At 51.9% G+C, this 13,865-nt stretch overlaps 1 protein-coding gene across 4 annotated transcripts in view; it reads left to right on the top strand.

The window, feature by feature from the left end:
- FBXO16 (F-box protein 16) overlaps positions 1-13,865 on the top strand; it is a 105,146-nt gene that overhangs the window by 73,067 nt on the left and 18,214 nt on the right. For 3 of the 4 annotated variants that reach the window (XM_056563813.1, XM_056563816.1, XM_056563815.1), the window contains exon 8: positions 4,363-4,404. The exons of the other annotated variant lie outside the window; for it this stretch is intronic. In XM_056563813.1, coding sequence (XP_056419788.1) covers positions 4,363-4,404 — 42 coding nt within the window. The remainder of the gene's footprint in view (positions 1-4,362; positions 4,405-13,865) is intronic. 4 annotated transcript variants of the gene reach the window in all.

The raw sequence follows: 13,865 nt of genomic DNA, 5'->3' as shown, positions 1-13,865 counted from the left end.
TTGCACAGATTTCTTGATGCCCGCATGACCTGCGAGATGGGAGGAGTGACCCCATTTGAGGATTCCGAGGCGTTGGCGTGGAGAAACAAAGGTCTTTCCTGGAGGAGTCTGCCTGATGGAGGCAGGAGAAGTGGAGATCAGGCAGTCAGGTGGAATGATGTGTTGCGGAGGGAGATCAACTTCTGAGGCATCCGAGGAACGAGAGAGAGCATCGGCCCTAATGTTCTTATCGGCAGGGCGAAAGTGAATCTCAAAATTAAATCGGGCAAAGAACAGAGACCACCGGGCCTGGCGAGGATTCAGCCGTTGGGCCGACTGGAGGTAGGAGAGGTTCTTGTGGTCGGTGTAGATAATAACAGGAAATCTTGATCCCTCCAGCAGATGCCTCCATTCCTCAAGTGCTAATTTAATGGCTAGAAGCTCTCGATCCCCGATGGAGTAGTTCCTCTCCGCTGGAGAGAAGGTCCTAGAGAAAAAACCACAAGTGACAGCATGCCCGGAAGGATTTTTTTGTAGAAGAACAGCTCCAGCTCCTACTGAGGAGGCATCAACCTCTAATAGGAAGGGTTTGGAAGGGTCAGGTCTGGAGAGCACGGGAGCCGAAGAAAAGGCAGACTTGAGTCGTTTAAAGGAGTCTTCTGCTTGAGGAGGCCAGGACTTGGGATCAGCATTTTTCTTGGTTAAAGCCACGATAGGAGCCACAATGGTAGAAAAATGTGGAATAAATTGCCTGTAATAATTGGCGAACCCCAAAAAGCGTTGGATAGCACGGAGTCCGGAGGGGCGTGGCCAATTTAAGACGGCAGAGAGTTTGTCTGGATCCATCTGTAGTCCCTGGCCAGAGACCAAATATCCTAGAAAAGGAAGAGATTGGCATTCAAACAGACATTTCTCAATTTTGGCATAGAGTTGGTTGTCACGAAGTCTCTGAAGAACCATACGGACATGCTGGCGGTGTTCTTCTAGATTGGCAGAAAAAATTAGGATATCGTCCAGATATACCACAACACAGGAGTATAATAGATCACGAAAAATTTCATTGACAAAGTCTTGGAAGACGGCAGGGGCATTACACAGTCCAAAGGGCATGACCAGATACTCAAAGTGTCCATCTCTGGTGTTAAATGCCGTTTTCCACTCGTCCCCCTCTCTGATGCGGATGAGGTTATAGGCGCCTCTTAAGTCCAATTTAGTGAAGATGTGGGCACCTTGGAGGCGATCAAAGAGTTCAGAGATGAGGGGTAAGGGGTAGCGGTTCTTAACCGTGATTTTATTAAGACCGCGGTAGTCAATGCAAGGACGTAGGGAGCCATCTTTTTTGGACACAAAGAAAAATCCGGCTCCGGCAGGAGAGGAGGATTTACGGATAAAGCCCTTTTTTAGATTCTCCTGGACGTATTCGGACATGGCAAGAGTCTCTGGGGCAGAGAGAGGATAAATTCTGCCCCGGGGTGGAGTAGTACCCGGGAGGAGGTCGATAGGGCAATCATAAGGCCTGTGAGGAGGTAGAGTCTCAGCTTGTTTTTTGCAGAAAACATCCGCGAAGTCCATATAGGCCTTAGGGAGACCGGTTACTGGAGGAACCACAGAGTTACGGCAAGGGTTACTGGGAACCGGTTTTTGACAGTTCTTGGAACAAGAGGACCCCCAACTCTTGATCTCCCCAGTGGACCAATCCAGGGTTGGGGAATGAAGTTGAAGCCAGGGAAGTCCAAGGAGAATCTCCGAGGTGCAATTGGGGAGGACCAAAAGTTCAATCCTCTCATGATGAGATCCGATGCTCATAAGAAGGGGCTCCGTGCGGAAACGTATGGTACAGTCCAATCTTTCATTATTTACACAATTGATGTAGAGGGGTCTGGCGAGACCGGTCACTGGGATGTTGAACCTGTTGACGAGAGAGGCCAAAATAAAATTTCCTGCAGATCCAGAGTCCAAGAAAGCCACTGTAGAGAAGGAGAAGGCAGAGGCAGACAACCGCACAGGCACAGTAAGACGTGGAGAAGCAGAGTAGACGTCAAGGACTGTCTCACCTTTGTGCGGAGTCAGCGTACGTCTTTCCAGGCGGGGAGGACGGATAGGACAATCCCTCAGGAAGTGTTCGGTACTAGCACAGTACAGGCAGAGGTTCTCCATACGGCGTCGTGTCCTCTCTTGGGGTGTCAGGCGAGACCGGTCGACCTGCATAGCCTCCACGGCGGGGGGCACAGGAACAGATTGCAGGGGACCAGAGGAGAGAGGAGCCGAGGAGACGAAACGCCTTGTGCGAACAGAGTCCATATCTTGGCGGAGTTCCTGACGCCTTTCAGAAAAACGCATGTCAATGCGAGTGGCTAGGTGAATAAGTTCATGTAGATTAGCAGGAATTTCTCGTGCGGCCAGAACATCTTTGATGTTGCTGGATAGGCCTTTTTTGAAGGTCGCGCAGAGGGCCTCATTATTCCAGGACAATTCTGAAGCAAGTGTACGGAATTGTACGGCGTACTCGCCAACGGAAGAATTACCCTGGACCAGGTTCAACAGGGCAGTCTCAGCAGAAGAGGCTCGGGCAGGTTCCTCAAAGACACTTCGGATTTCCGAGAAGAAGGAGTGTACTGAGGCAGTGACGGGGTCATTGCGGTCCCAGAGCGGTGTGGCCCATGACAGGGCTTTTCCGGACAGAAGACTGACTACGAAAGCCACCTTAGACCTTTCAGTGGGAAACAGGTCCGACATCATCTCCAGATGCAGGGAACATTGGGAGAGAAAGCCACGGCAAAACTTAGAGTCCCCATCAAATTTATCTGGCAAGGATAAGCGTATCCCAGGAGCGGCCACTCGCTGCGGAGGAGGTGCAGGAGCTGGCGGAGGAGATGACTGCTGAAGCTGTGGTAGCAACTGTTGTAGCATAACGGTCAGTTGAGACAGCTGTTGGCCTTGTTGCGCTATCTGTTGTGACTGCTGGGCGACCACCGTGGTGAGGTCAGCGACAACTGGCAGAGGAACTTCAGCGGGATCCATGGCCGGATCTACTGTCACGATGCCGGCTGGCAGGTAGTGGACCCTCTGTGCCAGAGAGGGATTGGCGTGGACCGTGCTAGTGGACCGGTTCTAAGCCACTACTGGTTTTCACCAGAGCCCGCCGCAAAGCGGGATGGTCTTGCTGCGGCGGTAGTGACCAGGTCGTATCCACTAGCAACGGCTCACCTCTCTGGCTGCTGAAGATAGGCGCGGTACAAGGGAGTAGGCAGAAGCAAGGTCGGACGTAGCAGAAGGTCGGGGCAGGCAGCAAGGATCGTAGTCAGGGGCAACGGCAGAAGGTCTGGAAACACAGGCAAGGAACACACAAGGAACGCTTTCACTGGCACTAAGGCAACAAGATCCGGCAAGGGAGTGCAAGGGAAGTGAGGTAATATAGGGAAGTGCACAGGTGAAAACCCTAATTGGAACCACTGCGCCAATCAGCGGCGCAGTGGCCCTTTAAATCGCAGAGACCCGGCGCGCGCGCGCCCTAGGGAGCGGGGCCGCGCGCGCCGGGACAGAACAGACGGGGAGCGAGTCAGGTAGGGAAGCCGGGGTGCGCATCGCGAGCGGGCGCTACCCGCATCGCGAATCGCATCCCGGCTGGCAGCAGGATCGCAGCGCCCCGGGTCAGAGGACGTGACCGGAGCGCTGCAGCGGAGGGAGTGAAGCGAGCGCTCCGGGGAGGAGCGGGGACCCGGAGCGCTCGGCGTAACAACTGCTCCTATATACAAGAATATAACAACTATAATACTGCTCCTATATACAAGAATATAACTACTATAATACTGCTCCTATATACAAGAATATAACTACTATAATACTGTTCCTATATACAGGAATATAACTACTATAATACTGCTCCTATATACAAGAATATAATTACTATAATACTGCTCCTATATACAAGAATATAACTACTATAATACTGCCCCTATATACAAGAATATAACTACTATAATACTTCTCCTATATACAAGAATATAGCTACTATAATACTGCTCCTATATACAAGAATATAACTACTATAATACTGCCCCCTATATACAAGAATATAACTACTATAATACTGCTCCTATATACAAGAATATAACTACTAAAATACTGCTCTTATATACATGAATATAACTACTATAATACTGCTCCTATATACAAGAATATAACTACTAAAATACTGCTCTTATATACAAGAATATAACTACTATAATACTGCTTCTATATACAAGAATATATAACTACTATAATACTGCCTCCTATATACAAGAATATAACTACTATAACACTGCACCTATGGAGCGGACTATGAATGGCGCTCATATGTGTCTATAGTAAACAGTGATATTTCTGTATTTTTCCTCTTAGCAGTGTAAACCTCTCCCGGGAGGCTCGGCTTGTACCCGTCAGGTACTGTGTGGTGATTGTGCTGTATACCTCCGCTCACATTCCTCCCCTCATTCACACACTATGGGTGAGATCTCACACCTGGGCTCCGTCACTCATCGCCTGTCATTGGTGCGGTCACACTCAGACACCTCTATTAGGCTGGGTTCACACTACGTTTGAAGCAATAGAGGACCTTATACGGCTGGGGGGAGCGAGAACCGGGCGCTCCCGTATCCCAGCCGTATCCGGCCCGTATGTAATGTATTTCAGTGAGCCGACCGGAATCAAACGCTGACTCTGGTCGGCTTTTTTTTATACCGGGCAAAAATGTGCTGACTGGAGTCAGTGTTTGATTCCGGTCAGCTCACTGAAATGCATTACATACGGGCCAGATACGGCTGGGATACGGGAGCGCCCGGTTCTCGCTCCCCCCAGCCGTATATGGTCCTGTGCTTAAAGAGGTACTCCGCTGCTCAGTGTTTGGAACAAGATTCTCTGGTCTGATGGAGCCAAGATTAAAGTCTTTGGGCTCAGTTCTAAGTACCATGTCTGGTGGAAACCAGGTACTACCCATCACCTGCCCAATACCATCTCTACAGTGATCATGGTGGGGGCAGCATCATGTCTGGGGGAAACCAGGCACTGCCCATCACCTGCCCAATACCATCCCTACAGTGATCATGGTGGGGGCAGCATCATGTCTGGAGGAGACCAGGCACTGCCCATCACCTGCCCAATACCATCCCTACAGTGATCATGGTGGGGGCAGCATCATGTCTGCAGGAAACCAGGCACTACCCATCACCTGCCCAATACCATCCCTACAGTGATCATGGTGGGGGTAGCATCATGTCTGGAGGAAACCAGGCACTGCCCATCACCTGCCCAATACCATCCCTACAGTGATCATGGTGGAGGCAGCATCATGTCTGGAGGAAACCAGGTACTACCCATCACCTGCCCAATACCATCCCTACAGTGATCATGGTGGGGGCAGCATCATGTCTGGAGGAAACCAGGCACTGCCCATCACCTGCCCAATACCATCCCTACAGTGATCATGGTGGGGGCAGCATCATGTCTGGGGGAAACCAGGCACTGCCCATCACCTGCCCAATACCATCCCTACAGTGATCATGGTGGGGGCAGCATCATGTCTGGAGGAAACCAGGCACTGCCCATCACCTGCCCAATACCATCCCTACAGTGATCATGGTGGGGGCAGCATCATGTCTGGGGGAAACCAGGTACTGCCCATCACCTGCCCAATACCATCCCTACAGTGATCATGGTGAAGGCAGCATCATGTCTGGGGGAAACCAGGTACTGCCCATCACCTGCCCAATACCATCCCAACAGTGATCATGGTGGGGACAGCATCATGTCTGGGGGAAACCAGGCACTGCCCATCACCTGCCCAATACCATTCCTACAGTGATAATGGTGGGGGCAGCATCATGTCTGGAGGAAACCAGGCACTGCCCATCACCTGCCCAATACCATCCCTACAGTGATCATGGTGGGGGCAGCATCATGTCTGGAGGACACCAGGCACTGCCCATCACCCTCCCAATACCATCCCTACAGTGATCATGGTGGGGGCAGCATCATGTCTGGGGGAAACCAGGCACTGCCCATCACCTGCCCAATACCATCTCTACAGTGATCATGGTGGGGGCAGCATCATGTCTGGAGGAAACCAGGCACTGCCCATCACCTGCCCAATACCATCCCTACAGTGATCATGGTGGGGGCAGCACCATGTCTGGGGGAAACCAGGCACTGCCCATCACCTGCCCAATACCATCTCTACAGTGATCATGGTGGGGGCAGCATCATATCTGGAGGAAACCAGGCACTGCCCATCACCTGCCCAATACCATCTCTACAGTGATCATGGTGGGGGCAGCATCATGTCTGGGGGAAACCAGGTACTGCCCATCACCTGCCCAATACCATCCCTACAGTGATCATTGTGGGGGCAGCATCATGTCTGGAGGAAACCAGGCACTGCCCATCACCTGCCCAATACCATCTCTACAGTGATCATGGTGGGGGCAGCATCATGTGTGGAGGAAACCAGGTACTGCCCATCACCTGCCCAATACCATCCCTGCAGTGATCATGGTGGGGGCAGCATCTTATCTGGAGGAAACCAGACACTGCCCATCACCTGCCCAATACCATCCCTACAGTGATCATGGTGGGGGCAGCATCATGTGTGGAGGAAACCAGGTACTGCCCATCACCTGCCCAATACCATCCCTACAGTGATCATGGTGGGGGCAGCATCATGTCTGGGGGAAACCAGGCACTGCCCATCACCTGCCCAATACCATCCCTACAGTGATCATGGTGGGGGCAGCATCATGTCTGGAGGAAACCGGGCACTGCCCATCACCTGCCCAATACCATCCCTACAGTGATCATGGTGGGGGCCGCATCATGTCTGGAGGAAACCAGGCACTGCCCATCACCTGCCCAATACCATCTCTACAGTGATCATGGTGGGGGCAGCATCTTATCTGGAGGAAACCAGACACTGCCCATCACCTGCCCAATACCATCCCTACAGTGATCATGGTGGGGGCAGCATCATGTCTGGAGGAAACCAGGTACTGCCCATCACCGGCCCAATACCATCCCTACAGTGATCATGGTGGGGGCAGCATCATGTGTGGAGGAAACCAGGTACTGCCCATCACCTGCCCAATACCATCCCTACAGTGATCATGGTGGGGGCAGCATCATGTCTGGGGGAAACCAGGCACTGCCCATCACCTGCCCAATACCATCCCTACAGTGATCATGGTGGGGGCAGCATCATGTCTGGAGGAAACCAGGCACTGCCCATCACCTGCCCAATACCATCCCTATAGTGATCATGGTGGGGGCAGCATCATGTCTGGAGGAAACCAGGTACTGCCCATCACCTGCCCAATACCATCCCTACAGTGATAATGGTGGGGGCAGCATCATGTCTGGAGGAAACCAGGCACTGCCCATCACCTGCCCAATACCATCCCTACAGTGATGATGGTGGGGGCGGCATCATGTCTGGGGGAAACCAGGCACTGCCCATCACCTGCTCAATACCATCCCTACAGTGATCATGGTGGGGGCAGCATCATGTCTGGGGGAAACCAGGCACTGCCCATCACCTGCCCAATACCATCCCTACAGTGATCATGGTGGGGGCCACATCATGTCTGGGGGAAACCAGGCGCTGCCCATCACCTGCCCAATACCATCCCTACAGTGATCATGGTGGGGGCAGCATCATGTCTGGGGGAAACCAGGCACTGCCCATCACCTGCCCAATACCATCCCTACAGTGATCATGGTGGGGGCCGCATCATGTCTTGGGGAAACCAGGTACTGCCCATTACCTTCCCAATACCATCCCTACAGTGATCATGGTGGGGGCAGCATCATGTCTGGAGGAAACCAGGCACTGCCCATCACCTTCCCAATACCATCCCTACAGTGACCATGGTGGGGGCAGCATCATGTTCGGGGGAAACCAGGTACTGCCCATCACCTGCCCAATACCATCCCTACAGTGATCATGGTGGGGGCCGCATCATGTCTGGAGGAAACCAGGCACTGCCCATCACCTGCCCAATACCATCCCTACAGTGATCATGGTGGGGGCAGCATCATGTCTGGAGGAAACCAGGCACTGCCCATCACCTGCCCAATACCATCCCTACAGTGATCATGGTGGGGGCAGAATCATGTCTGGGGGAAACCAGGCACTGCCCATCACCTGCCCAATACCATCCCTACAGTGACCATGGTGGGGGCAGCATCATGTTTGGGGGAAACCAGGCACTGCCCATCACCTGCCCAATACCATCCCTACAGTGATAATGGTGGGGGCAGCATCATGTCTGGAGGAAACCAGGCACTGCCCATCACCTGCCCAATACCATCCCTACAGTGATGATGGTGGGGGCGGCATCATGTCTGGGGGAAACCAGGCACTGCCCATCACCTGCTAAATACCATCCCTACAGTGATCATGGTGGGGGCAGCATCATGTCTGGGGGAAACCAGGCACTGCCCATCACCTGCCCAATACCATCCCTACAGTGATCATGGTGGGGGCCACATCATGTCTGGGGGAAACCAGGCGCTGCCCATCACCTGCCCAATACCATCCCTACAGTGATCATGGTGGGGGCAGCATCATGTCTGGGGGAAACCAGGCACTGCCCATCACCTGCCCAATACCATCCCTACAGTGATCATGGTGGGGGCCGCATCATGTCTGGGGGAAACCAGGTACTGCCCATCACCTTCCCAATACCATCCCTACAGTGATCATGGTGGGGGCAGCATCATGTCTGGAGGAAACCAGGCACTGCCCATCACCTGCCCAATACCATCCCTACAGTGACCATGGTGGGGGCAGCATCATGTTTGGGGGAAACCAGGTACTGCCCATCACCTGCCCAATACCATCCCTACAGTGATCATGGTGGGGGCCGCATCATGTCTGGAGGAAACCAGGCACTGCCCATCACCTGCCCAATACCATCCCTACAGTGATCATGGTGGGGGCAGCATCATGTCTGGAGGAAACCAGGCACTGCCCATCACCTGCCCAATACCATCCCTACAGTGATCATGGTGGGGGCAGCATCATGTCTGGAGGAAACCAGGCACTGCCCATCACCTGCCCAATACCATCCCTACAGTGATCATGGTGGGAGCAGAATCATGTCTGGGGGAAACCAGGCACTGCCCATCACCTGCCCAGTACCATCCTTACAGTGATCATGGTGGGGGCAGCATCATGTCTGGAGGAAACCAGGCACTGCCCATCACCTGCCCAATACCATCCCTACAGTGATCATGGTGGGGGCAGAATCATGTCTGTGGGAAACCAGGCACTGCCCATCACCTGCCCAATACCATCCCTACAGTGACCATGGTGGGGGCAGCATCATGTTTGGGGGAAACCAGGCACTGCCCATCACCTGCCCAATACCATCCCTACAGTGATCATGGTGGGGGCAGCATCATGTCTGGGGGAAGCCAGGTACTGCCCATCACCTGCCCAATACCATCCCTACAGTGATCATGGTGGGGGCAGCATCATGTCTGGGGGAAACCAGGCACTGCCCATCACCTGCCCAATACCATCCCTACAGTGATCATGGTGGGGGCAGCATCATGTCTGAGGGAAACCAGGCACTGCCCATCACCTGCCCAATACCATCCCTACAGTGATCATGGTGGGGGCAACATCATGTCTGGAGGAAACCGGGCACTGCCCATCACCTGCCCAATACCATCCCTACAGTGATCATGGTGGGGGCAGCATCATGTCTGGGGGAAACCAGGCACTGCCCATCACCTGCCCAATACCATCCCTACAGTGATCATGGTGGGGGCAGCATCATGTCTGGAGGAAACCAGGCACTGCCCATCACCTGCCCAATACCATCCCTACAGTGATCATGGTGGGGGCAGCATCATGTCTGAGGGAAACCAGGCACTGCCCATCACCTGCCCAATACCATCCCTACAGTGATCATGGTGGGGGCAGCATCATGTCTGGAAGAAACCAGGCACTGCCCATCACCGGCCCAATACCATCCCTACAGTGATCATGGTGGGGGCAGCATCATGTCTGGGGGAAACCAGGCACTGCCCATCACCTGCCCAATACCATCCCTACAGTGATCATGGTGGGGGCAGCATCATGTCTGGGGGAAACCAGGCACTGCCCATCACCTGCCCAATACCATCCCTACAGTGATCATGGTGGGGGCAGCATCTTATCTGGAGGAAACCAGACACTGCCCATCACCTGCCCAATACCATCCCTACAGTGATCATGGTGGGGGCAGCATCATGTCTGGGGGAAACCAGGCACTGCCCATCACCTGCCCAATACCATCCCTACATTGATCATGGTGGGGGCAGCATCATGTCTTGGGGAAATCAGGCACTGCCCATCACCTGCCCAATACCATCCCTACAGTGATCATGGTGGGGGCAGCATCATGTCTGGAGGAAACCAGGCACTACCCATCACCTTCCCAATACCATCCCTACAGTGATCATGGTGGGGGCAGCATCATGTCTGGGGGAAACCAGGTACTGCCCATCACCTGCCCAATACCATCCCTACAGTGATCATGGTGGGGGCAGCATCATGTCTGGGGGAAACCAGGCACTGCCCATCACCTGCCCAATACCATCCCTACAGTGATCATGGTGGGGGCAGCATCTTATCTGGAGGAAACCAGACACTGCCCAGGGGGCGGAGCGTGACGTCACGATAATCGAGCCCTGTGAACGTGATTCATCAGACCCGGAGCGATGTTCGCTCCAGAGGCTTATGATAGCGGGGTGCTGCATGAAAGATTGCAGGGGTCCCCTGCAGCGGGGATAAGGTGTCTTGGGGTCGGAGTACCCCTTTAATTCAGAAATTGTGATGTGTAAACATATAGAAGGTTTTTTAAAACATTTTTTATTAAAAGTGCTTTTATTTTATTTTATACTTGAGCCTTTGCCCCCCTCCCAAAAAAAAAATGTCTGATCACGTCCCTGACTACAGTGATATAAGAACGACATTCTTCATGTATAGTATATGCCAGTGGTCTCCAACCTGCGGACCTCCAGATGTTGTAAAACTACAATTCCCAGCTTGTCCGGACAGCCAACGGCTGTCCGGGCATGCTGGGAGTTGTAGTTTTGCAACATCTGGTGGTCCGCAGGTTGAAGACCACTGGTAAATACAGTATAGTCCTTTCACTTTCCTGTTGGATATCTGTGTGTGCCGCTCATCATCATAGCATGCGTCATATTCTGCTCATCATGGAATGTTCACCCAGAATTTGGGGGTTCTGATATGAGGGGCACGTGGGGGTCTGGTGATGTATATCTATCACAATGTACAGAGTAGGGGCGGTTCTGCTCACACAGCTGCGATTTGTTGGGCTTGTATTCAGAATTGCAGGTTATCCAAATAAAAGTAAAGATATCCTCCTTAGGCTAGGTTCAGGGCTGGTGCAAGGATTTTTGCCACCCTGGGCAAAAGCTAATTTTGCTGCCCCCTTGACTCCACCCATTGGCTCCGCACTTTGACACGCCCCACATTACAACTGGGGTGACACACTGTAACAAGCCCCCTCTTCACGTAATTAGTTTACTACTGGGGTGACACACTGTAACAAACCTCCTCCTCATGTAATCTCCTTACTACTGGGGTGACACACTGTAACAAACCTCCTCCTCATGTAATCTCCTTACTACTGGGGTGACACACTGTAACAAACCTCCTCCTCATGTAATCTCCTTACTACTGGGGTGACACACTTTAATAAACCTCCTCGTCATGTAATCTCCTTACTACTGGGGTGACACACTGTAACAAACCTCCTCATGTAATCTCCTTACTACTGGGGTGACACACTGTAACAAATCTCCTCCTCCTCATGTAATCTCCTTACTACTGGGGTGACACACTGTAACAAATCTCCTCCTCCTCATGTAATCTCCTTACTACTGGGGTGACACACTGTAACAAATCTCCTCCTCCTCATGTAATCTCCTTACTACTGGGGTGACACACTGTAACAAATCTCCTCCCCCTCATGTAATCTCCTTACTACTGGGGTGACACACTGTAACAAACCTCCTCATGTAATCTCCTTACTACTGGGGTGACACACTGTAGCAAACCTCCTCATGTAATCTCCTTACTACTGGGGTGACACACTGTAACAAATCTCCTCCTCCTCATGTAATCTCCTTACTACTGGGGTGACACACTGTAACAAATCTCCTCCCCCTCATGTAATCTCCTTACTACTGGGGTGACACACTGTAACAAACCTCCTCCTCATGTAATCTCCTTACTACTGGGGTGACACACTGTAACAAACCTCCTCCTCCTCATGTCCTCTCCTTAATACTGGGGTGACACACTATAACAAATCTCCTCCCCCTCATGTCCTCTCCTTACTACTGGGGTGACACACTGTAACAAACCTCCTCCTCATGTAATCACCTTACTTCTGGGGTGACACACTGTAACAAACCTCATCCTCATGTAATCTCCTTACTACTGGGGTGACACACTGTAACAAACCTCCTCCTCATGTAATCTCCTTACTACTGGGGTGACACACTGTAACAAACCTCCTCCTCCTCATGTCCTCTCCTTAATACTGGGGTGACACACTATAACAAATCTCCTCCCCCTCATGTCCTCTCCTTACTACTGGGGTGACACACTGTAACAAACCTCCTCCTCATGTAATCACCTTACTTCTGGGGTGACACACTGTAACAAACCTCCTCCTCATGTAATCTCCTTACTACTGGGGTGACACACTGTAACAAACCTCCTCATGTAATCTCCTTACTACTGGAGTGACACACTGTAACAAACCTCCTCATGTAATCTCCTTACTACTGGGGTGACACACTGTAACAATCCTCCTCCTCATGTAATCTCCTTACTACTGGGGTAACACACTGTAACAATCCTCCTCCTCATGTAATCTCCTTACTACTGGGGTGACACACTGTAACAAACCTCCTCCTTATGTAATCTCCTTACTACTGGGGTGACACACGTAACAAACCTCCTCCTCAAGTAATCTCCTTACTACTGGGGTGACACACTGTAACAAACCTCCTCCTCATGTAATCTCCTTACTACTGGGGTGACACACTGTAACAAACCTCCTCCTCATGTCCTCTCCTTAATACTGGGGTGACACACTGTAACAAATCTCTTCCCCCTCATGTCCTCTCCTTACTACTGGGGTGACACACTGTAACAAACCTCCTCCTCATGTAATCACCTTACTACTGGGGTGACACACTGTAACAAACCTCCTCCTCCTCATGTCCTCTCCTTAATAACGGGGTGACACACTGTAACAAATCTCCTCCCCCTCATGTCCTCTCCTTACTACTGGGGTGACACACTGTAACAAACCTCCTCCTCATGTAATCTCCTTACTACTGGGGTAACACACTGTAACAAACCTCCTCCTCATGTAATCACCTTACTACTGGGATCACACACTGTAACAAATCTCCTCCTCATGTAATCTCCTTACTACTGGGGTGACACACTGTAACAAACCTCCTCCTCATGTAATCACCTTACTACTGGGGTGATACTCTGTAACAAACCCCCTCCCCATGTAATCTCCTTACTACTGGGGTGAGACACTGTAACAAACCCCCTCCTCATGTAATCTCCTTACTACTGGGGTGACACACTGTAACAAACCTCCTCCTCATGTACTCTCCTTACTACTGGGGTGACACACTGTAACAAACCTCCTCCTCATGTAATCACCTTACTACTGGGGTGACACACTGTAACAAACCCCCTCCCCATGTAATCTTCTTACTACTGGGGTGACACACTGTAACAAACCCCCTCCTCATGTAATCTCCTTACTACTGGGGTGACACACTGTAACAAACCTCCTCCTCATGTA

This window comes from Hyla sarda, chromosome 3 (genome assembly GCF_029499605.1).
Source record: "Hyla sarda isolate aHylSar1 chromosome 3, aHylSar1.hap1, whole genome shotgun sequence".
In the NCBI taxonomy this organism is placed as follows: Eukaryota; Metazoa; Chordata; class Amphibia; order Anura; family Hylidae; genus Hyla; species Hyla sarda.
The sequence above is the reverse complement of the archived record's forward strand: the minus strand, read 5'-3'. Positions and strand labels throughout refer to the sequence as shown.